General features: G+C 46.5%; 1 protein-coding gene and 1 long non-coding RNA gene across 8 annotated transcripts in view; one reads left to right on the top strand and one right to left on the bottom strand.

Annotated features, from left to right (window-relative positions):
- LOC141995752 (uncharacterized) overlaps positions 1 to 25,261 on the bottom strand; it is a 96,131-nt gene that overhangs the window by 20,782 nt on the left and 50,088 nt on the right. For 3 of the 7 annotated variants that reach the window (XR_012641397.1, XM_074967123.1, XM_074967127.1), the window contains exons 2-4: positions 8,616 to 8,739; positions 8,318 to 8,404; positions 566 to 2,372 (exon numbers count right to left, since the gene is read on the bottom strand). Coding sequence is in view for 5 of the 7 variants with exons in the window: in XM_074967123.1 (XP_074823224.1) it covers positions 566 to 2,187 (1,622 nt within the window). In the remaining 2 variants the exon portion in view is untranslated. Of the gene's footprint in view, positions 1 to 565; positions 2,373 to 8,317; positions 8,405 to 8,615; positions 8,740 to 13,725; positions 13,845 to 25,261 lie in introns of all 7 variants that reach the window. The other 4 variants (XM_074967124.1, XM_074967125.1, XM_074967129.1 and 1 more) reach the window with 3 other exon arrangements.
- Positions 10,216 to 23,524, top strand: LOC141995753 (uncharacterized). Its single transcript, XR_012641398.1, has 3 exons — positions 10,216 to 10,279; positions 22,149 to 22,236; positions 23,424 to 23,524. It is a non-coding gene; the product is annotated as an uncharacterized LOC141995753 (long non-coding RNA).

Consider the following 25,261-nt stretch of genomic DNA (forward strand, 5'->3'; position numbering starts at 1 on the left):
TGGCTAGGTTGGTTCCCCAGGAGAAATCACAGTAAAAGAATCCCCGTCACTTTAAAACTCAGGTTTTTTAAAATATAAGTTCCTCTTTGTTTTGTTAGCACCTTATATTTTTAAAATTCCAATCTACTATTCATTCTTTGTGCTTTCTGTACTTCATTCAGTCAGCTCGAAGGATCAAAATAGACAAGTCCCTTAAAATGTTTTGTTGATCAGTTTCTAGTCAATTTCCTCTCCAGGTTATCAGGTACTAGCAGGATGGTGCAGTGTTTCAGTTGCAAACACTAAAAGGAAATGTTTGTGTCAAACACCTACTTCCATTAGGATTAAAAAAAATAGTGGAAACATGGGGGTCCGATCCATGACTAGGGTCCCTAGGTACTGTGATAATACAACTAATAAATAGCCATTTCTATTGGTTAGGTTTTGCAACTCTGAGATCCTAAGCCGAAAGGCTCTGTATAACTGCAGAGTACTGATCCCAATGGGAGTTACACGTACATATTGGGAGGAAGACATAGACCCCTCAAACCAGGACTGCTTTCAGTGTCCCAGTAGAGTATGTTACCTTTTCTTAATAAGATCCAGTGCTGAGCCTATGAATTCATCCTTCATTTTTTGTAGCTTAGCTCCATAACTGGATAGGTCTGTAGCTTCTAAGAGCAACGATGGACAGCAAGAAGAATGGGCTTCAGAAGCCAGTGCCTGCCCAGCAAAGTGAAGGACTCCACTCAGTTGTCTTGAGTCTAATCCCTGCTGCTCATCACTGCAGACCTCCTCCCTCTCCCCGTGGATTGCTATTGTCTGCAAAGGCGATCTTGGAATCGGGCTAGAGCAAATAGGGACCAGGGACCTATCTGTACTTGACAGCTGGTAGGTACAGTCTTTCGACAGGCACTGGTTAGCCCCAGCTGCGCTGACCAAACTGAAGCTGCCCCAGGTGGCTGGAATGTCTCCATAATGGGCAGAGCCAGCAGTGATGTGGCTTTCATGAAACACATCATCATAGTCGTCCGTTGTTGCTGTGGAATCGCTGGGGGGTTTGGCCTCCAGGGCTTCTTGTGGCACAGCCAAGCGGATGTCCTTATTGCTTTCCTTTTCCAGAGTCTGGCTTGCCAGAGACCCTTCACTCAGGCACTTTGTTGGCCCATTGGTACCTGCAGATAAACGCATCTCCTTGCTTCTCATTCTCTTGAACTCCTCAAAGGTAGGGATGTAGAGTCTCCCTTTACAGCGTCCTTTTCTGCTCAACTCTGCCGGCCCTTTGGCATCAGTCTCCCCATCACAACCCTTCAGGGATCCAATGGTTCTGGATTTGATGATCTCTTGGCTTTCCCTGGCATGATGGAGAGTCAGGCTGGGAGAGCTGTTCTGTCTTCTCAGCTGCAACCTCCTCAGAGCTTCCTGCTTGATGTCTTCCGGACTGGTTATCCTGCACGCAAAACATGGCCTCTGTCTCCCCGGCGCCGGTGTGGGGCCTTGACTGAGGAGTGCGTGTTTCACAAACAGCGCACAGCAGTGTACAGCACACCCATTTTTGTACTGCTGGCACGTCCGACATTCTGAGAACTCCCTCGCCACCCGGTCTGTCAAAGGCGCTTGGGGACGCACGGGCTTGCAGGGTTCCGCCGCCGCCTTGGCGCTGTGAATCCTCAGCTTCTCCTTCAGTTCTTTTTTGGCATCCCCGTGTAGGGCTCTCTCCTCCGCGGAAGGGAAAAGCCACTGAGAGACTTTGGCAAAAGGAGGAAGGGGAACGTTTCGCGCAGGTGGTGATGTTTGCTTGGGGTGGAGGGGCAGGTGCCCGCAAGCGTCTGCTGTGCTCTGTACTGGGGCTCTCTCTGCAGAGCCTTTGGACCAGTAACTGGCACCTTTGTAGTGGAAAAGGAGCTCGTTGTCCATGCTCCGGCACTGCGAATACAGACTGGAGTCTGCAACTGTCGCCCAGTGTAGATTCTCCACACTCCGATACAGCCGGGTTTCTGCGGCACTGGCGAAGGTTGTCTTGTCTATACGACAAGAGTCTACAGGGTTGAAGTCCCCAGCAAGAATCTGAGTGTCTAAGTTCTTTAGTGGATGCATGTTGCTAATTGAAAAATCCTTTAGGCCATGTTGTGCATACAGCTGATTATTCTGGCAGCTCAAAATCACCCGGCAGTGTTCCTGTCTCTCATCAACACTGATGTATGTCATAGCAAATGTACATGGATGGTCTAACACATTGGCCTTTACGGGGAGATGAGGGGGGAGCTGGCAGATCACTTTGATGATAGTCAAAGTCCAGACCACAGACAGCAGAAGCTTGCTGCTGGGTACTCACATTAAAGAGCTCTCACATTGGTAGAATTGCCATTGTATGCCCAGGCACAGAGGGAAACCTGTTAACATAAGGAGAGACAAGTTACTGAAGTGGCTCAGTGCTGATACGGACAGTGCAATGGCAGCTGTACCTCCAGGGCATCCAGAAGCCACAAACATCAGAAGGCAGACAGCTGTGTCCCTGGGAGGTGGGCTGTGTGGTCTAATTGGTCTATGCCATCTCTAGCTAGTCCACTGACTGCTGCAACTAGAGTGTTTTGGAGAGGTTTATCTCACCTTCCTGCTGAATCCAGTGGCGGGTGCTTGCAACAGTGTTGCTTAGATATCATGAAAGAAAAAAGAAAAGGAGTACTTGTGGCACCTTAGAGACTAACCAGTTTATTTGAGCATGAGCTTTCGTGAGCTACAGCTCACTTCATCGGATGCATAGCATATTGTGGAAACTGCAGAAGACATTATATACACACAGAGACCATGAAACAAAACTTCCTCCCACCCCACTGTCCTGCTCGTAACAGCTTATCTAAAGTGATCATCAAGGAGGGCCATTTCCAGCACAAATCCAGGTTTTCTCACCCTTCCCCCCCCCCCCCACAGACACACATACAAACTCACTCTCCTGCTGGTAATAGCCCATCCCTCTTTGAAACCTCTCTTTATAATGCGCATGATAATCAAGGTGGGTCATTTCCAGCACTAATCCACCCGCCCCCCCCCACACACACACACCCCCCTCCAAAAACCACACACACAAACTCACTCTCCTGCTGGCAATAGCTCATCTTACAATGTGCACAGCAATAATCCAAGTTTAACCAGAACGTCTTGGGGGGGGGGGGGTTTGTAGGAAAAAAACAAGGGGAGATAGGCTACCTTGCATAATGACTTAGCCACTCCCAGTCTCTATTCAAGCCCAAATTAATAGTATCCAATTTGCAAATGAATTCCAATTCAGCAGTTTCTCGCTGGAGTCTGGATTTGAAGTTTTTTTGTTTTAAGATAGCGACCCTCATGTCTGTGATTGCGTGACCAGAGAGATTGAAGTGTTCTCCGACTGGTTTATGAATGTTATAATTCTTAACATCTGATTTGTGTCCATTTATTCTTTTACGTAGAGACTGTCCAGTTTGACCAATGTACATGGCAGAGGGGCATTGCTGGCACATGATGGCATATATCACATTGGTGGATGTGCAGGTGAACGAGCCTCTGATAGTGTGGCTGATGTTGTTAGGCCCTGTGATGGTGTTAAAGCAAAAAAACTTCAAATCCAGACTCCAGCGAGAAACTGCTGAATTGGAATTCATTTGCAAATTGGATACTATTAATTTGGGCTTGAATAGAGACTGGGAGTGGCTAAGTCATTATGCAAGGTAGCCTATCTCCCCTTGTTTTTTTTCCTACAACCCCCAAGACGTTCTGGTTAAACTTGGATTATTGCTGTGCACATTGTAAGATGAGCTATTGCCAGCAGGAGAGTGAGTTTGTGTGTGTGGTTTTTGGAGGGGTGGGTGTGTGTGTGGGGGGGGGGGCGGGTGGATTAGTGCTGGAAATGACCCACCTTGATTATCATGCGCATTATAAAGAGAGGTTTCAAAGAGGGATGGGCTATTACCAGCAGGAGAGTGAGTTTGTATGTGTGTCTGTGGGGGGGCGGGGAAGGGTGAGAAAACCTGGATTTGTGCTGGAAATGGCCCTCCTTGATGATCACTTTAGATAAGCTGTTACGAGCAGGACAGTGGGGTGGGAGGAAGTTTTGTTTCATGGTCTCTGTGTGTATATAATGTCTTCTGCAGTTTCCACAATATGCTATGCATCCGATGAAGTGAGCTGTAGCTCACGAAAGCTCATGCTCAAATAAACTGGTTAGTCTCTAAGGTGCCACAAGTACTCCTTTTCTTTTTTCTTTTACGAATACAGACTAACACGGCTGTTACTCTGAAACCTGTCATTAGGTATCATGGCAACAGACACCTTAGGAATACCTGCTGTTACTGTAGATCAGAGATAGGGTTCTGCTTTTTGGGGTTCAATAATTTCATTATTATTAATTTCATTGCCCTGGAAAAGGGCAAATATAGTGCCCGTCTACAAAAAGGGACATAAGGGCAACCCAGGAAATTACAGACCAGTCAGTTTAACTTCTGTACCCGGAAAGATAATGGAGCAAATAATTAAGCAATCAATTTGCAAACGTCTAGAAGATAATAAGGTGATAAGTGACAGTCAGCATGGATTTGTCAAAAATAAATTGTGTCAAACCAACCTGAGAGCTTTCTTTGACAGGGTAACAAGCCTTGTGGATGGGGGAAGTGGTAGACGTGGTATATCTTGACTTTAGAAAGGCTTTTGATACTGTCTTGCATGACCTTCTCAGAAACAAACTAGGGAAATGCAACCTAGATGAAGCTACTATAAGGTGGGTACAAAACTGGTTGGATAACCATTCCCAGAGAGTAATTATTAGTGGTTCACAGTCAGGCTGGAAGGGCATAACGAGTGGGGTCCCGCAGGGATCAGTTCTGGGTTTGGTTCTGTTCAATATCTTCATCAATTATTTAGATAATGGCATACAGAGTACACTTATAAAGTTTGTGGATGATACCAAGCTGGGAGGGGTTGCAAGTGCTTTGGAGGATCGGATTAAAATTCAAAATGATCTGGACAAACTGGAGAAATGGTCTGAAGTAAATAGGATGAAATTCAATAAGGACAAATACAAAGTACTCCATTTAGGAAGGAACAATCAGTTGCACACATACAAAATGGGAAATGACTGCCTCGTAAGGAGTACTGCAGAAAGGGATACGGGGGTCATAGTGGACCACAAGCTAAATATGAGTCAACAGCGTAACACCATTGCAAAAAAAGCGAACATCATTCTGGGATGTATTAGCAGGAGTATTGTAAGCAAGACACGAAAAGTAATTCTTCCGCTCTACTCTGCACTGATTAGGCCTCAACTGGAGTATTGTGTCCAGTTCTGGGCACCACATTTCAGGAAGCATGTGGACAAATTGGAGAGAGTCCAGAGAAGAGCAACAAAAATTATTAAAGGTCTAGAAAACATGACCTATGAGGGAAGATTGAAAAAATTGGGTTTGTTTAGTCTGGAAAAGAGAAGACTGAGGGGGGACATGATAACAGTTTTCAAGTATGTAAAAGTTGTTACAAGGAGGAGGAAGAAAATGTTTTTTCTTAACCTCTGAGGCTAGGACAAGAAGCAATGGGCTTAAGTTGCAGCAAGGGAGGTTTCAGTTGGACATTAGGAAAAACTTCCCAACTGTCAGGGTGGTTAAGCCCTGGAATAAATTGCACAGGGAGGTTGTGGAAGCTCCATCATTGGAGATTTTTAAGAGCAGGTTAGACAAACACCTGTCAGGGATGGTCCAGATAATTAGTTCTGCCACGAGTGCAGGGGACTGGACTAGATGACCTCTTAAGGTCCCTTCCAGTTCTCTAATTCTATGATTATAGGGGGGTTATTTTTAGCAATTTGTAAATTCTGTGTAGATGTCCAAAAATTGGTGATTGCAGGGGATGTGGGGTGTGCTTTCTTTTTGTATATACTGTAACAAGTAATCCCTAGTGCACGTTAACATACTACATTAAAGCTCACTAGGGAACCTTTAATGCGCACCAGCAGGGTCTGTGTGGACCAATTAACGAGCAACATGCTAGTGTGCTTTAGACTCACACACCCATAACCTCATTAATGCTCTGTGGGGATGAGCTCTTAAATACAAGTAACCATTTCCAATGTTTTCCAGTGTTTATTGGATAAACACTGATTTCAACTTTTGTCTCAGGCTGTTTTATCAGGGTTTAGGGGTTAAAATAACAAATCAGAAGCCCTAATCATAGATGAGTTTGGTGTTTTACATGACAGAAATTCCCTGTCCCAAACGGTTTATTGACCAGAACAAGTGGACGCAATGCCCGTGGCGGGCGGTTCATGCTGAGGGAATGGCCAATATGATTCTCCAGTCTCTGAGAATGTCCATGCACAGGTACAGAGGGGCACGAAGAAGGTTGTTTGGTTTAATTTTTTGTACCCGAGAGAGACGTATAAATGAGGCAGCTCATGCTAGTGTGGTTTCTTAATGCTCTGATTGACCCACTGTGGGGATGGGTGTGTCCTAGTGATAAGAAATTAAACTCTATGGGCCAGATCCTCCAAGGGATTCAGGCACCTAACTCCCATTGATTTCAATAGGAGTTAGGCACCTAAATCCCTTTGAGGATCTGGGCCTACCTGTCTGGGTTCTAGGGCCTGCCTCATTGTAGCGTCTGAGCACCTCGCAGCCATTCCTGGATTTATCCTTTCAGCCCCCGAGGCTGGGCAGTGCTGTTATCCCTGTTGGACATATGGGGAGCTGAGGCATAGAGAGAACCATATTTGTAAAGGTATTCAGGCGTTACGCCGCTCAGCATTGCAAGGCCTATGTGATTTAGGAGCCTAAGCCTCAGTGAGAGGGATTCAGTCATCCAATCCACACAGTCCCTCAACGTGGAGCAGAGCTACACCTAAGCACCTTGAGAAACCTGGGCCCCAGTGACCTGCCCGTGGTCACACAGGAGCCAGTGGCAGCTCAGCACTTTGCCCACGCGCCCGCTCTCCCTCTCTCTGCACCATACTGCCCTGAGCCAGACTGTAGCGAGCTCCAGGGCCGGGGGAGGCAGGACACAGGAAAGTGTGCAAGGAACCTCCCAGTATGTCTGGTTAATGCTCCTCACAGGGGGCACAGGTTTGAGGGAGCAGAGCCAAGAGGAGAGGAAGCGTTAGCCCTGGGGTGGGGGGGTCTGCCTCCTCTTCCCATCCCTTTAGCACGGCCATGGGCTGCCATGAGCTCCTCTGCCAAAGCAGCCCTCTCCCCCGGGGAGCTGCAGGTGTAAAGCAGGAATCAATGCTCTGTGCAGATATCTGCCTGGAGACTGGTGGGGCTCTAAGGGGCTGCTCCCCTGCCCCATCCCACGACCTTCTCCCCAGGGAGCGAGGGAGGAGGCACTCCAAGGGAGCAGGCAGTGGATGCGCTCTTCCCATACTCCCTTCCAGCCTGTCGCAGGCAGGCTGGCCCTATAAGGGGCTTAGGCCTTAGCCTGACCACCACCAGGTTTAGCTGCCTCCCTGGTACAGGGAATGTAGAGATCCTCAAAGGTATTTAGGCATTTAACCCCTATTGAAGTCAATGGGAGTTAGGCACCAAAATACCTTTGAGGATCTGGGCCAATGAGTATAGGGGTCCCATGGCACGAGGGAGGAACTAGACCTGTTCGGAGTTAGAGGGCCTGTTCAGTATGGGGAGAGACTCCAAGAGAGCAGACTGGGGGGGGAGGGGGGGCATTCTATTAAAGAGCAACAGGACAGCCAGGGAAGAGCCAGGCTGAACACATAGGGAGGGTCCTAGGAAGGAAAGACCGGGCAGTTTAAGCTACAGAGCAGTCAGTTCAATTGATTACGGTCCCAGGGCTGTAGTAGAGAGTGGGCCTGGGTTCCCTCTATGCTGCCACCTCGTGAGGTGACACAGCCATCCCGGCCACCAAGGGTGTATGAAGGGACTGATTGGCACCTTGGAGGGCTAAGTCACCTCAGTGACTCAAGTGGGAAAGCTGAGAGAGAAACTGAGCAGTGAACTGTTGTGAAGCCAGACTGGGTAAGTCTCTGCTACACCCCCAATGAGGTGGGCAGGAGCAGAAGGGCTGCTGTAAGTTGGTTTCTAAAACTTGTGGGCTGATTCTCCTGTCACTTATCCTGGTACAAGCTAGTGCAGCTCCACTGACCTGAATGGAATTATTTCTATCTGACATTCTGCTAAAAGTGAGGGCAGAATCGGGCCCTGTTATTCATGTGGCTTATGGCCTGATTATCACTGGATGTAGAATATCACTGCGGCCACCCTGTTTACTAAGTGTATTAATGTGCAATACAATGCTGAATGCTAACCACTACATAAACCGTTCACAATGTGTCCGTGCTTCCCCAGTAACCAGCACGTCCACTCACCCCATCCTCCGCCAGTCTCCTCATCTCAGTGCTGCAATTCCTTGTTTTCTTCAGATGTCCCTCCTCCGCGTTTCTCTCTCGGGATGCCTGCAGATAATAGCAGAGAAACAGGTATCAGGGGGTAGCCATGTTAGTATGTATCCACAAAAACAACAAGGAGTCCGGTGGCACCTTAAAGACTAACAGATTTATTTGAGCATAAGCTTTCGCGGGTAAAAACCCCACTTCTTCAGATGCATGGAGCGAAAATTACAGCTGCAGACATAAATATACTGGCACATGAAGAGAAGGGAGTTACCTCACAAGTGGAGAACCAATGCTGACACGGCCAATTCGATCAGGGTGGATGTAGTCCACTCCCAATAATAGATGAGGAGGATGATCAGGGTGTTCTGTGATCAACGGTTATATAGTCATTTGTTCTGCCAGGAAAGAAAGAGAAAAACACAACATAAGTGTCATGTAGGGAACAAGAAAAAAGAAAAGGAGTACTTGTGGCACCTTAGAGACTAACCAGTTTATTTGAGCATGAGCTTTCGTGAGCTACAGCTCACTTCATCTATGCATCCGATGAAGTGAGCTGTAGCTCACGAAAGCTCATGCTCAAATAAACTGGTTAGTCTCTAAGGTGCCACAAGTACTCCTTTTCTTTTTTCTTTTTACGAATACAGACTAACACGGCTGTTACTCTGAAACATGTAGGGAACAGGCCTCCTCACCTTGAAATAGCAGAGATAAAGGACTCACAAGGTATTGTGAGAAAGTACTTGTTATGCTGGAAGGTGTTAATGGCTCCTGGCAATGGGTTCTTGCTCTACAGACTATCATAGACATGGTTAAAGCCCCTGGCTGTGCTAACTGCCCTTCTTTCAGGATCAATGGAAGGAGCAATTATGCTCCTTTATGTAGTGATAACTAAAAACAACAGAAGCCAAGGCCCAAAAGAATGGTTTGCATGGCACTGCTGATCAGGGGCAAGGGGATTGTTTGGCAAGCTGAGTGTGTGTGAGAAAGCCAGAGAGGAGAAAGCCAGCAGACAGGGAGAGATGGAGTTGTGAGCATGGCCCGGAGAGGGAGCAGAAACAGAGCTCCTTGGGGCAAAGAACTGACTGGAGGGACAGATACGAATATTGTGAATAAGGAAACGGCCTGCTGGTGTTTGTTTCTGTTGTGTTCCGGTGAACAGGACTTTGTCCTTTCTCTGTAAATAAGCAGAATTGCTCCAAAGAATATACCTTTGTGTCTTTCAGTGTGTCCTCAGAAGCTGTCTGTGTGCTTATTATTATCAATAATGTTTATTGTAGAAATGCTTATGAAAGTTTGTGTTTTTGGAGACGTTCCCTCACAAGGGACTGTGCTGTGAGTGTGGGATTTTGGAGATGTGCCCTAGAGGCGGGGGGGGGGGGGGGTTGGGGTTGGGAAGACCACATGGCTGTTTGCTTATTCCTTTTTCATTCACTGATTTGTACTTTCATGAACCCCAAGATTGTTACATTTATTACTGTAGTGCCTAAGGTCCACCTAAGATTGAGGCCCCATTATGCTAGGCACTGTACAAACACACAGAATAGTAGACAGTCCCTGCACTGAAGAGCTGCTTACAACCTAAATAGACCGAGGGAGTCGAAGCCAGAGCTGGGAACTCAACCCAGATCTCCTGAGTCCCAGTCCACTGTCATAACTATGTCCTTTCCAGCCAGCATAGTGCAGGTACTTCCCCAAGTGAGTCCATTTGTCAATACATCCTGTTCTCTCCCCCGGACTTGCTATTTCTTTGATTTCCCCCTTTGTCAAATTCCCTGTCACACAGGAGAGTATTTAAAGGGGAAACGTTTCTCTGATTACTCTGCTTTCTCTTCTCTTAGCACGTGGCTGATAGCCAGAGACGAAAGATCCCTAACTGGTGCCTCCCAGCTCTTTCCGATTCTTCTCGCCACTCAGCAAAAACTCTCCTTTTTTAAGGTAAAAAACAAGTAATAACACTCCCCCCCCAGAATCTCTTCCTAGCTTCCTTGTAAATCAACAGAAGCTACAAAGGGCACAAACCCAATTTTTATGAATGCCTTTTCCGTGACTTGCCAAAGGTAGCCACTAGCAGAGCTGGGACTAGGACTCATGAGTCTTCTGCTCTCAGGGCAGGTCTACCCTACAAACGCTGCGTTGGCACAGCTGCACGGATACAGCCCTGCCACTGTAGCGCTTTGATGAAGACACTCTAAGCCGACAGGAGAGAGCTCTCCCCTTGGCTTAGTGATTCCACCTCTCCGAGAGGCAGTACCTATGTTGGCGGGGGAAGCTCACTGTCTACACGGGGGGTTACGGGTCCGCATAACTGTGTAGCTCAAGGGTGTGGGTTTTTCACACCTCTGAGCGATGTACTTATACAGAGGTAAGTGTGGAGTGTAGACCTGGCCTCAGTCTTTGTGCTCAGTGGCCTGATCACAGAAGCACAACCTTTAACTGCCTGACTTGTGCACTTCCAGAGTGTACCGTATGCCTCTCTGCAGCACCCCCACCCTAGCAGTTTGCTTTAGGCAGCCTGCAGTTTTGTAATGCTTCACCCCAGCGATGACAGAGTTTAGTGCTTCCATCTGAACTGGATCAGTCAGTGTGACTGCGGGAGCCTCAGAGTGACACTAAGTACATCTTTGCTCATGTTGTCTGCACAACGTTCACTAGTTTCCTGCCTCAGGGATTTAAAAGCTCCTGGTCATTATTAGCCTCAGGCCCATATGTGAGTAATAGGACCTGGCTGTCAGACTAAAGGCATAGTCTGATGTTGTGGCTCATTTTCTGCATCATCCAAGCCAGTTTATCAACTTTTATTTCAATGAAATTCTGTTATGTGTTACCTCGGAGACCCACTGTTAACCTCCGTTTTCCTGCAAAATCCTCCCGAACCACATGATGTATTTCTAGAGGATTAAGGCTTGAAGGATTAATTATTTCTTCCCAAACACATAAGAGCCATCCTGCCTAGCTGACCCTCCCAGAGGAGCATTAGAGAAAATGGCAAGAGGATAAAACAGACAAGCACAGGAATAAACACTTGGACACTGGTGAAAAGCATTATGGGTAGCCTCAGTAATGTAGTAATGCAGGCCCAAGAGCTCCTGGGATGTGGAGACTGGGAGGAAGTACGCATTATGAGGTGTTAGTGAAAGATGCAACAAACCATGACAAAGAAGAGCAGGGGGTTTAGCTCCGCTCCAGTGGGGAAGGGAATCAGTGGTGTTGGCTCCTCAAGAGATTTCGTTAATAGACCTGTCATGGGGGGAAGCTTGTTCCATGCGCCTGTGGAGAGCAGCTTTTGAATGTCCTTGGATGACAGACCTCTCTGCTACCCTGAACGGAGAGATGATATCCTACTCCAGTGGCTCTCGCAGAAGGAGGAAGGAACATCTCTTCCACGGCACATCTTCTGCTCTCCGTACAGGAATGATACATCTCCATTAGCCAAGAAGAAAATAACTTGTGACTCATGCCATGAAGCCAAACTGACCTGTGGTGGAAAGTTCTGGCAGCAGGGAACAGCTGGAGCACAAACTGCAAGGACCCATCTTTCCCTAGCCCCCGGGGGAAGGATGAAATAGCCAATAGGTCTTTTCTGTCTCTAATTTCTATGACTGAGGAGCTCAGCAGCAAATTGAGTGTCTTGTGGCATCACCAGGAGCATCCTGCAGCTGCTCCCCAATCCCTTCTAGAGATCTAATCAGCTGGCATAAAAGGGACAGCACATTTAAAAAAAAACTGCACGTTGGATTTTAGCAAGCTGCTATGTCACAGTGAGTTCCGTGGCAACTAAGTTCCCCTTACCGACAGCACTCTCTGTCTCTCCCACTGTCAACATGGATTGCTCTTGTGCATTTGAAATCTTCTTCTGTCAAGTATGTTTTGGTGGTTTAGTTGATAAGTAGAGATATCGGGGGGGAAATGTCATGCATCTCTATTTTTCATGTTAAAGGTAAAGAAAAAAACAGAGGTGTCTTGACTGTATTTGCTTAGCCAGAGCCGAGCTGTGAGAGCTAGTTTGATACAGGAGTAGGGATAGGTAGCTGCGGATATATTTCTGGTACTTACTGTCAGATTTCTGATGGATTTTCCCCCTAAGACAACTGAAAGAGCAGTAGGGCTCACAGGTATTTTTTAAATGATGGAAGATGAGGTTCAGCTGTTGTAGCTAATCCCGCACAGTTCTTTGGGTTTCCTTTTGTTCTTAGAGGAACCTGATGAGGTGAAAGTTTCTGAGTTTGTACTGTCAACATTGTCGCTGGTGCCTGCTCTGTGTCACTTTGCACTTTCAAATGTTTCAGTTAGTTTTTTAAAATGTGTACGTACTCTTCCTCAAAAAAGATCTGCATGAAACAAACACACAGAGCAATCTAATTCTGAAATGCAAACAGGCAACAGAAGCCTCGTATATTAACAACAAGCTTCAAAATCAGCACAACTAAAGCAACCAATTTTTAAAAGATAGATTTATTTTATGAGAGAGACAAGGTGGGGGAGGTAATATTTTTTATTGCACCAACTTCTGTTGGTGAAAGAGACAAGCTTTCAAGATCCACAGCACTCTTCTTCAGGTCTGGGAAAGAGAATCAAAGTGTCACAGCTGAATACAAAGTGGAACAGATTGTTAAGTATACGGAGGTAATACATGTTGCAAGAAACCATTCAAAATGAAGTGGGCAATTAATACCTCTGCAGTTATAGGACAAAGGAGAGTTAGTGGGTTACAGATTCCATGATTTTTGGTGTCTAGCAGAGTTATCAATGTAAGCTCCCAGGCTCATTGTTTGAAGGTGGCATGCAGGTTTCCTTTGAGGACGAGGACTGAGAGGTCAGATATGGAGTGATCATTTTATGAAATGGATTCACCCATGGGTGATATGGTGTTTTTGTCTTTTATCATTTTCCTGAGTCCATTTGAAAACATAGTGATTATCTGGTTTCACCCACATAGTTGTTATTGGAGCATTTGGTACACTGGATGAGGTACACCACATGTTGAGATAGGCATGTATAGGACCCATGGCTCTTGAAAGGTGGGTTGTGGGCAGGCACTACACAAACAGGCTTTCACACAACTTGCATTCCAACTTTGTCTCCCTTGTTTACCATGGGAGACACCCTCCCTCTGGAACCTTATGAAGCACTAGTGGGTGAATAATATGCTGCAAGTAAACATCTCACTACATAAGCCAGTCCAAGCACAAAATGTATTCACCCATCCCTTTTACAGCCTGATGATGTACACTAGAGTAGAAATCAGGGAAAGCATCCAGCCACGTGGATACATGAGAAAAGGAGGACGTTTAGAGGTGCTACAGAGCAAATACTGCTTTTAAAATTCATTTTCATAGAGGTTTACCAAAGTGAAATTGAGCACTCAAAAGAAAAAAACTTACAACAGCAGTGGAAGGCTCTGATTTTCCATGTATTCCAATGAGAACTGGGGTCTCTGCATCTTACTGTATGCCATCAGCATGCAGCTCTTGCTAGGCCACTTCCACTGAGACCATTCCTCCTAGTGGAGATAGTGAAACGGTGACAGGTATTTCTGAAAACTACCAGGAGACTTTGTACATCAGTGGGCACATTACTATATATTATACTAACCACTGCGGTTTCCCCTTAAGCTGTTTATCTGAGCTTTTGCCACGGATCTGATGGGAAAATGTAGCCTTTGCCAACAGCATCATCAGCTCATCCTCCGCTGCCCCTAGAATTATGTCTGCTTTTAGCTTTGTGCATCTGTGACCTGGAGGGTCCTGTCTGGAGGCACAGACTACACTGCAAAACTTCCAGCTGAGCCTCCCTTACTCTTTTCATTTGCTGGTGCTCCCATCCACTGGCTCCCAAGCTCCTTTCCAGAGACCCTTCTGCCTCTCCTTGCATGCATTCCGCTTTGATGCTGACATCCCCAAGCTAGTTAACTCACTTTGACAGCATCCAGGAGCTCAGAGAGACAGTGAACATTAGGTACTAGACTCCACAGAAATGTCCCCAAGTACGCTCCCCAAATCCAGAAACAAGTTGCTTTCCTAGCTACCTCTCCTTGTCTGTCTCTGTTTGTCTTCTTTTCCATCTCTCTCTCCATCCCTTTCTTTTCTTCATTCCTCCGTCTCTCCCCTTCACTGTCTTTCCATAAAAAGAAAAAAGAAAAGAAGTACTTGTGGCACCTTAGAGACTAACCAGTTTATTTGAGCATGAGCTTTCGTGAGCTACAGCTCACTTCATCGGATGCATAGCATATCGTGGAAACTGCAGAAGACATTATATACACACAGAGACCATGAAACAAAACTTCCTCCCACCCCACTCTCCTGCTGGTAACAGCTTATCTAAAGTGATCATCAAGGAGGGCCATTTCCAGCACAAATCCAGGTTTTCTCACCCCCCCCCCCCCACAGACACACATACAAACTCACTCTCCTGCTGGTAATAGCCCATCCCTCTTTGAAACCTCTCTTTATAATGCGCATGATAATCAAGGTGGGTCATTTCCAGCACTAATCCAGGTTTTCTCACCCCCCCCACGCCCCCCTCCAAAAACCACACACACAAACTCACTCTCCTGCTGGCAATAGCTCATCTTACAATGTGCACAGCAATAATCCAAGTTTAACCAGAACGTCTTGGGGGGGGTTTGTAGGAAAAAAAACAAGGGGAGATAGGCTACCTTGCATAATGACTTAGCCACTCCCAGTCTCTATTCAAGCCCAAATTAATAGTATCCAATTTGCAAATGAATTCCAATTCAGCAGTTTCTCGCTGGAGTCTGGATTTGAAGTTTTTTTGCTTTAAGATAGCGACCCTCATGTCTGTGATTGTGTGACCAGAGAGATTGAAGTGTTCTCCGACTGGTTTATGAATGTTATAATTCTTAACATCTGATTTGTGTCCATTTATTCTTTTACGTAGAGACTGTCCAGTTTGACCAATGTACATGGCAGAGGGGCATTGCTGGCACATGATGGCATATATCACATTGGTGGATGTGCAGGTGAACGAGCCTCTGATAGTGTGGCTGATGTTGTTAGGCCCTGTGATGGTGTCCCCTGAATAGATATGTGGGCACAGTTGGCAACGGGCTTTGTTGCAAGGATAGGTTCCTGGGTTAGTGGTTCTGTTGTGTGGTATGTGGTTGTTGGTGAGTATTCGCTTCAGGTTGGGGGGCTGTCTGTAGGCAAGGACTGGCCTTTCTCCCAAGATTTGTGAGAGTGTTGGGTCATCCTTCAGGATAGGTTGTAGATCCTTAATAATGCGTTGGAGGGGTTTTAGTTGGGGGCTGAAGGTGACGGCTAGTGGCGTTCTGTTATTTTCTTTGTTAGGCCTGTCCTGTAGTAGGTGACTTCTGGGAACTCTTCTGGCTCTATCAATCTGTTTCTTCACTTCCGCAGGTGGGTATTGTAGTTGTAAGAATGCTTGATAGAGATCTTGTAGGTGTTTGTCTCTGTCTGAGGGGTTGGAGCAAATGCGGTTGTATTGCAGAGCTTGGCTGTAGACGATGGATCATGTGGTGTGGTCAGGGTGAAAGCTGGAGGCATGTAGGTAGGAATAGCGGTCAGTAGGTTTCTGGTATAGGGTGGTGTTGATGTGACCATCGTTTATTAGCACTGTAGTGTAGTGTCTGGGGGGGGGGGGAAGGGTGAGAAAACCTGGATTTGTGCTGGAAATGGCCCTCCTTGATGATCACTTTAGATAAGCTGTTACCAGCAGGAGAGTGGGGTGGGAGGAAGTTTTGTTTCATGGTCTCTGTGTGTATATAATGTCTTCTGCAGTTTCCACGATATGCTATGCATCCGATGAAGTGAGCTGTAGCTCACGAAAGCTCATGCTCAAATAAACTGGTTAGTCTCTAAGGTGCCACAAGTACTTCTTTTCTTTTTTCTTTTTACGAATACAGACTAACACGGCTGTTACTCTGAAACCTATCTTTCCATATGCAGCTCAATTATCCAGATGTGGTGTCAGGTGGTAACAGGAACACATTCCAGATCAGAGCTACAATCCTCCCCCTCTTATTGCCATTCTTTCCTACAGAGTCCATGCTATGGGATCTGCCGAAGGCTGGAAGCATACGACCAATGTAGGCCAGAAGCTCCAGAGGGGAGCTCTCTACTGCCTCTACTGGTGAAAAGGAAAAAGTGCTGCCACAGAGTTCTTCCTTTGCATAGACTACCTACCCACAATTCCTCTCAGGCTGCTTGAGGAGTCACCATAACTAGACATTAACTTGGATTTTGGGGGCAGTTGGCTCCTAGATCAGTTTAAAGAGTTTATTTCTAAGCAGTCAGGATTCTGCTGAAGGGTCTTAAGTGTTCTTGTTTCCTTTCCAGTGGGGACTTTGTTGTGAAAAATGACCCAGTGTTCTGCTTATCTAGCACTGTAATGAGCTACCTCATTAGACTGGGTTAGCTGGTGGCCCCTCCAGGCAGGACTGGGTAAGCAGCTCCCCTGGAACTGGAGACAGACCTGCAAAGAGACACTTGGATGACTAGTACTTGCTGATCCTAACAGTGAGTGGGGTTTGGTGGATAGGTGAGGTGGTGCAGCCAAGGGACTGTGGGACATTCTCACTAGTGGGTGGGCAGACAGTTAGATGGACTGTTGCCAAAGTTACAGGAAAGCGGGGTGGAGGGTATTTGACTCTTTATATGCATATCTGTTCTGTTGGTGGGTTTTCCCAGATTCATGACTGTGTTCCCTTTGTCCTTGTTTGTACACAGTCCTGCAGTGCTTGTGAGTGGGGAAGTTCAAGCTGTTAAGGGCACCCAGGGAGGGTGTGTTTAGTTTTTCCAGGTTTCAGGCTATAAAAACAGTGAATCAGCTGACTCCATGATACACTAGCAGCTAAAATTAAATTTAAGTTTCCAACATTCCTATTTTATCAATACCTATAAATTAGACATTACACCTTACAGGCTGCCAAAAAGAAAGCAATTAATAGACCTCCCACACAGCAAAGGACCACTTTAAACTATCCATGAGGTCCTGATTACAGCAGCTATGAAGGAAAAACCAACCTTATGGCTAATTGGGACAGAGATGCAGGTAAAGGATGCAAATCCTCTGGATTAGAAGAGCAGTCTCCTCAGTTTGTGGTCAGCTAGGAAAAGTAACTAACTTGAGTGGTCCAGGGTTTTAAACTAGAGCAAAGAGATAAAAAACTGACCATCTGTTAGAAAGGATGCAATGAGCAAGGCAGTTTCTTCCACATCTGAGGGAGAATCCTCACCTTTGGGAACTCTGGACATTGATTACACAATAAATTTGATTAATAACCACATGTAATGTAGCAGAAACTGACTAATTTTGCTCCTGGGATTTGCCCTTGATATACAGTGCTTTCAGACTCAATAGCACATTAAGAACACATTTATCTCTGGCTGCAAGATCTGTATAAGATAGGAACTGGGGACAAAAACTCCCTGTGTCGATGTCCACGTGGTACAGAACGGTTTGAAAATATATAGTGAATGTAAAGCAAACACATCAGCTAGAGCTTGTCTACACAGGGAAATTTACTGGCAGAACTGTATGGGTATAATTATAGTGCTGTAGTTGTACTGTATAACTCCCCATGCAGAACTTCTTATTCAGGAACAGCAGTATAACTATACCGGTATAGTTCTGCTGGTAGATTTCCCCAGCTAAACAAGACCCTACCCACACTGACACCTCCCCCTGACACCCACGCATGAACAAAGGGTGCATCTTTGCTATGAAAAAAGGTGAGTTCTTAACTCATGTTAACTACCATGAAATAAAATCCTCACAAAGACAAGGAAGTTTGTAGTTTTCACACATACTAAAAAATCAAAGTAAGGAATAGGGGGGAAGCCAATTGTCTATCTCAACCTAACAACTCAGGTGAAACCTATACCCTGCCTTATCTTCACCAGGATTTGATTACATGAGTTAAGAACACACCTTTTTCCCTAGTGAAGACAAGGCCAAAGAGAGAACGGATATTTAGAGAGCTGGCTTCCTTCTGTTGAATTCTTACAACCCATTTACTGGCCGTTCAACCTGAGCATTAGCCTTCCTTTTCTGAACCTTAATGACGAATGAAACTTGGTATGGGTTTGTAGAGGATGAAAGGTGAAAGGAGGCTGGCGCTGAGACTCAGTGGCCTATGGAAACAAAATCTGACTGGTTCAGCTCAAACACTAACAATATCAGAGGAAGCCTCCACCCTAACATGAACAATATTAAGTGGGTTAAAGTTTGAGATTACATTTAACTGTATTGTGTATACATGACGCATTGCAAAGTAAAAAGGTGGAGGGGAAAAAAACTATGATACCATCTTTACACTTTTCACTTTTCAGAGCAGAACTGCACTTCAAAGTCTCTGGAAACTGAAGTGACAGATTATATATAACAGCAGCTTCTCCAGTCTTGAAGTGGATCTGGGAAGGCAGGGACTTTCCAGCTGACACTTTAGTGGCCATTTTCAATTGGCCCTAGCAAAACAAGCAGCTGGAGAGTGTGGGTGAAATCCTAGCCCTCTTGAAGTCAATGCCAAAACTTCTAGTGACTTCCTAGGTGCCAGGATCTCACCCTCTGTGTGAAAAGAATTGTTAAAGTGAATCTGCAAAAAGAAGTAAATCCATTCTAGAAAGAGAACCTAGTAGCAATCCCATGCCTCTGAACTCACCCTACTGTCAGATGAAGTGTTTGGGCCATTCCTGTAGAATACTGTAGTACTCCTTTGAAGGGATAATGGATTGGAAAGTTCCAAGTGCCATCAGAGGGGTTCAGAATGTCACACACTGCCCACTTATGGGCAAACTCACACTTCCCCAAGGGATCTGCTGTCCTGATTTTATTTTTGCTGGCTTCCCTTGAATTCCCACAACTCCAGGGGCTCTCAGTCAATATTGTCATGGCAACAAGGAGTCATTTAATGTGCTTTTGCCCACTGAGAGCCAGATCCTGTGAGATGCTCAATACATCCTGCTAAAATGCTGAGTGCCTTCCCCTCTGACTGGCTTCAGGGAAAGCGGAGCAGGCTCAGAACCTCAGCAGGATCAGGCCCCATGACCCTGCATCACTCAGCAGTAATAAAGGAACCCCCCCAAGCAAGGCAAGCTTGTGTAACACAGGAGCGTGCGTGCTAATGAGGGGATGCAGCTAGCAATAGCTAGGGCAGTATTTGTTCCTCACAGGGAATAAAGGTTAGAATGTTCCACCAACATGGTTTTTTACAGTAGGGCCTGACACCAAGAGACACGTCACATTGTAAATGACTGATTTATCCAGCAAACTGGAGGAGATTCAAAGCAGAGCAACAGAAATCATTCAGGGGCTGGGGGTGGGGGGAAGTGGGACTAACTGCCAAGAATTAGCTATGTGTAACTGGGCTAAATGACATCTGAGGGGGATACGATAATGGGCAAATCCTCAGCAGGTGTAAATCGACATCCATAGAGCTACACCGATTGACACCAGGCTGATGATCAGGCCCAAAGGGTAAGCATTAGAAAGGCAAATGTATCCGGATGGGAGGAGAGCTATTTAGAGTGGCCGTTGAGGGCTTAACGAGGGGGAACGGAGAGGAAATGGAGCAAAGGAAATTTCAGGCTTAACAGTAAGAAAAATTTCCTAACCTCAATTTGACTGTGACGTATTCTCCCAAGGGACGTGATGGAAATTCCCATCGCTTGAGTCATTTAAAGCTAGCACACTCTGGTTGCTCCAGCAGTGTGGGGATCGATCCTGCATTAGGAGGAGGGTTGGATAGGATGGCCTCACCGCGCTCTCTCTGTTGTTTCTGATATTGTTCCACATGACTGAAAAAACCTATGTGGTATTAATCATGGACACAGGGCTTGGGATTTATAATGTATTTAGGGCCAAGACAAAGGCCAGACTTCACTGGAAGTGGGAGCAGGCCCACATTTGTATGTATCAGGATTTTCTTTCTACTGCCATTGGCAGGCAACTAGGGACCCAAAAGATGCCGCTGTTATCAGGTTCTTTGGGGTTGGACATTTTGATAAATCAGCTACATAGATGTAATACAATTTACATATAACATTGTAGCAAGTTTTCTTTAAAAGCATCGTTAAGTGACTTTGGTGCTCATGAGAATCAGGGACACAGAGCACACACTTGCAGTTAGTTCACTCCTTCCCCTGCACGCCTCAGCCCATGCACCTCCCTCTTGACCTGTACCACTGCTACTGATGGGACCCTGGCTGCCGAGAACAGAAGCTGCCAGCACGATCAATATGCCAATGTGTGTGATGGCTTTATGATGTGAACAAATGGGGCTTGGGATGAAATCGTCCACTCACTCACCCTGTGACCTGAGACTCCCCCCGAGGCCCAGCCTCCACCTGACGTAGGGCCTGATCCAACACCACTAATGTCACCGGAGATTCTCCCATTGGCTTGAGTGGGCAGTGGATCAGATCCCTAATCCAAAGTCATTTAATTGAAATGAATGGAGAAGCATGGGTTTTCCTCCCGCAATGGTGAGATCAGAATCAGGCCCCATGTTGCTTTCTCCAGAAGAGCAAGTACAGTAACCCACTATCCACCTAGCCCCCACGCTAGAGATTTACAAACACACAGCAGAGATTTCCCACCGGAGCAGCAGAGGAAAACAGGAACCTCTGACCTCAGTTTTTATCCAATTAAAATAATTTACCAGCTCTCTAATCTCACCCACTCACTGGGATGGTGTGTTTGCAAAGGACTAGACACTGGCACAAGGGACTAAGAATCCCTCCGATGCCCTTACAGGGGCTACACTCTGTGATCCAGGTTTGTGAGCATAAACTGGATTATTTGCTTTCATCCTGGAGCAGGTGGGCAGGGGGTGGGTAAGAAGGGGCAGGGAGCGGGAAAGCTTTGGTTCCCCACACCAGTACGCACGAGCCTGCTGCGTAGCTAACCGAGCCCAGGGGATGGGAAAGTAATCCTTTATTGGTAGTACAGGCCAAGGGGAAGCAGGGGAGGAGTTGTATCTAGGGCTACTCCTTGGGCTCTTGTAGTTTGCTCAGGGCTGTACCTGAAGTGACAATCTAGCCCTTTATTACCACGCTAAGGGACTAATAAATCTGCTCGTATCTATTGTTTGGCCATTTGTTGTCATTAGTGCAGATGCTGTTTTACTGTCCGGCCTGGGAATGCAGCTGATGTGTGCACGGGGAGGACGACAGCCCCACGTTTACAGAAATGCATGCTGTGGAATGGGGCTGGGCGGCTGAGCTCAGCTCTGGAACCAAACAGCCCCAAAGCTAAAGTGGGGGCTGGGGTGAGATTCTGGCTCCGCTCCATTTTAGAGACAGGCCTGAGCCCTGGGATTTAGACCAGGCGTGGAGTTCCCCAACACGTGGCAGGGTTTTGGTCTGGTGTGCAGTTCAGGCCCATTCCTAGCTATGCTCAAAGAGCTTGGTGGGTCTGTGAGCTTGGGGTGAGGATTTAACGTGTGTGATGGCATTCCCGCATGTTAAAAAGGTGCACAGACAAGCTCCCAAACTACACAGACAAGGGTCCCAGAGCATCAGTTAAGTGGCAGATTGCTCTCTGCAGACGCAGGCTGGTGCTGGCTCGCAGGGGGAAAGGGTTTGATATAAGGTGCAGTGTAAGTTGAAGTTGCTGTAAAAAAAACCCTCTATGAGTGTCTGAGTCCTGTTCAAAACACAGGGCTCAGACAGGGGAACAGAAATGGTGTTTGCTAGGTGGAACTGCCATAATTAGCAGGAGAAAAGGTTTCACAGCTTGTAATTAACAGAATGCAAAAAATCATGGGACAAAAACAATTTTAGAATAACTTGACAGTTATTGATTCAGGCTGTTTTTATATCTGCAGCTTCCTATACCTGTGGGCATTCGTCTTTCCTCTTCTCTCTGAGAAGGGTGTGTCCATTCAGCAGTCAAGAGGCAGGACTGCAGTACATGTAGGCATACCTCCATGTTCATGTAAGGCAGGTCAAGCTAGCTCGTTTAAAAATAGCAGTGTTGCCAGGGCAGCAACAATCCGAGTACAATCCCAGCCTGGGCCCTACGTATGTACTCAGGTGGCTAGTCCAAGCTGTCCCTCGTGTCTGTGCAGCGACACTGCTGTTTTCAGTGAGTTAGCTCCATCAAAACTACACCGGCACTTATGTCCTGACTGCAGTACAGATGTACCCAACAGCAAAGTCGATCACTTTATAAGTAAAAAGATGGGGTTTTACTGCCAGCCCTGCAAATTCTCAGGGATCTGAAAGTCACGCTGGGCAGAATCATCTTCACCAGTAATAAAGATTTTGCAGTTCACATTTATTTAACAGTGGCACTGATATGTGAGCCGGACTAGAATTCAGTTCCAGGCTAGATTCATTAGCTGTGCTGGCTCTGCAGGGCAAATGGGCATAAAAAGCAGTAACAATGTACACCGAATGACTGAAGTCAGCAGATGTGACTCTGACGACAATCGGGGCTGATGTGCAGAATCAGAAGGTGCAATGTTTTACAGTCACTTTACTGACCAGGAGTAAGGCTAAGATTTTTGTCATGGATATTTTTAGTAAAAGCCACAGACAGGTCACAGGCAATAAAGAAAAATTCATGGAAGCCCATGTCCTGTCCCTGACTTTTACTAAAAATACCCATGATAAAATGGGAAGGGACTGGGCAGCTGTGGAGTGGCTGGGAGCTCCAGGGCCCCCTCCACCCATGGGGGCTCAGAGCTCCAGGGTCCCCCTGCCCCCCATGGTGGCGGGGAACTCCAGGGTCCCCCTGCCCCCTTCCCAAAGGTGGGGAGCTGCTGGGGTCCCCCTACCCACCACAGCAGCAGCCAAGGGCTGCGGGGATCCCCCTGTGACCCGCAGCGGCCGGGAACCTATAAGGTTAAGGTTAAGGTTAAGGTTAAGAAGAGACCTGCTAGGGCCCCGTCCATCTCCCTGCCAGTGCAGGATGCTCCTTACAGTATGTTCGCCAGTGTTTTGTCCAGTCTGGGTTCAAAGTCCCACAGTTCAGTGCTTCCACCACTTTCCTGGGCTAGGGACAATCCCCCAGCCTCAGAGGTCTCACTGGCAGTAGGGCTTACTGGTTTCTTGCAGCCTAAATTTTACTTTGCATAATGTCATCCCTTTGCTCCTAGCTCTTCTCCAGATGTGAAGTGAGCCACCACCCCTGGTGAACAGAGTTGGCAGTGAAGAAGGGAAGTGAGGGCACCGCTGTTAGAGAAGACAGGCAAAAAGAACACGGAATTTTGGCCCCTGGCGCCATGGGCTCTGGAAGGACCTGTTTGCAGCCCTTACTTGATGAGACCCTTTGAAAAGCAGAAAGGATGGCTGGAGGGGGAATTGCCATGACCAAGGGCTGCCATGATGATGTGGAGAGAAGTCAAATAGGGGCAGAAAATGAAGTGGTTCCCAACCCTGCCTCTCTTTAGCAGCACCTCAGCCAGTTTCCCAATGATCTTTGGGTATATCTACACAGCAGCTGAACACTGTCATAAATATAAAGGGAAGGGTAAACCCCTTTAAAATCCCTCCTGGCCAGAGGAAATCTCCTCTCACCTGTAAAGGGTTAAGAAGCTAAAGGTAACCTCGCTGGCACCTGACCAAAATGACCAATGAGGAGACAAGATACTTTCAAAAGCTGGGAGGAGGGAGAGAAACAAAGGGTATGTGTGTCTGTCTATATACTGTCTTTGCCGGGGATAGACCAGGAATGAAGCCTTAGAACTTTTAGTAAGTAATCTAGCTAGGTACGTGTTAGATTATGATTTCTTTAAATGGCTGAGAAAAGAATTGTGCTGAATAGAATAACTATTTCTGTCTGTGTATCTTTTTTGTGACTTAAGGTTTTTGCCTAGAGGGGTTCTCTATGTTTTGAATCTAATTACCCTGTAAGGTATTTACCATCCTGATTTTACAGGGGGGATTTTTTTTTATTTCTATTTACTTCTATTTCTATTAAAAGTCTTTTTGTAAGAAAACTGAATGCTTTTTCATTGTTCTCAGATCCAAGGGTTTGGGTCTGTGGTCACCTATGCAAATTAGTGAGGCTTTTTATCCAACATTTCCCTGGAAAGGGGGGGTGCAAGTGTTGGGAGGATTGTTCATCGTTCTTAAGATCCAAGGGTCTGGGTCTGTAGTCACCTAGGCAAATTGGTGAGGCTTTTTACCAAACCTTGTCCAGGAAGTGGGGTGCAAGGTTTTGGGAAGTATTTTGGGGGGAAAGACGTGTCCAAACAGCTCTTCCCCAGTAACCAGTATTTGTTTGGTGGTGGTAGCGGCCAATCCAAGGACAAAAGGGTGGAATATTTTGTACCTTGGGGAAGTTTTGACGTAAGCTGGTAAAGATAAGCTTAGGAGGTTTTTTATGCAGGTCCCCACATCTGTACCCTAGAGTTCAGAGTGGGGGAGGAACCTTGACAAACACCCATGGCGGCACCAGCTCAGCTGGCTTGGGCTCATGGGGCTCGGGCTGCAGAGGCTGTAAATTGCAGTGTAGACGTTCGGGCTTCGTCTGGAGCCTGGGCTCTGGCACCCTCTCCACTTGCCGGAGCCTGAACGTCGAGACCCCAATTTTACAGTCCAACAACCTGAGTCTGCTGACCTGGGCCAGCCATAGATGTTTAATTGTTGTGTAGACATACCCTTGGTGTCTGGTTGCATTGCCCCAGCAAGCAGCCCGCCACCCTTCTGGTCAATACAGAGTGAGGAGAATATCAATTTGGTTGTTTCTCAGAGCCAGAGACATTAGCCAATTGTTCTGTACAGCATGTTAGGCCATGAAAGGATCTTTCTGCAGGGTTTGTGTGTGTGGGGGGGGGTGAGAAAACCTGGATTTGTGCTGGAAATGGCCCAACTTGATTATCATACACATTGTAAGGAGAGTGATCACTTTAGATAAGCTATTGCCAGCAGAAGATTGGGGTGGGGGGAGGTATTTTTTCATGCTTTGTGTGTATAAAAGATCTTCTACACT

This window comes from Natator depressus, chromosome 11 (genome assembly GCF_965152275.1).
Source record: "Natator depressus isolate rNatDep1 chromosome 11, rNatDep2.hap1, whole genome shotgun sequence".
In the NCBI taxonomy this organism is placed as follows: domain Eukaryota; kingdom Metazoa; phylum Chordata; order Testudines; family Cheloniidae; genus Natator; species Natator depressus.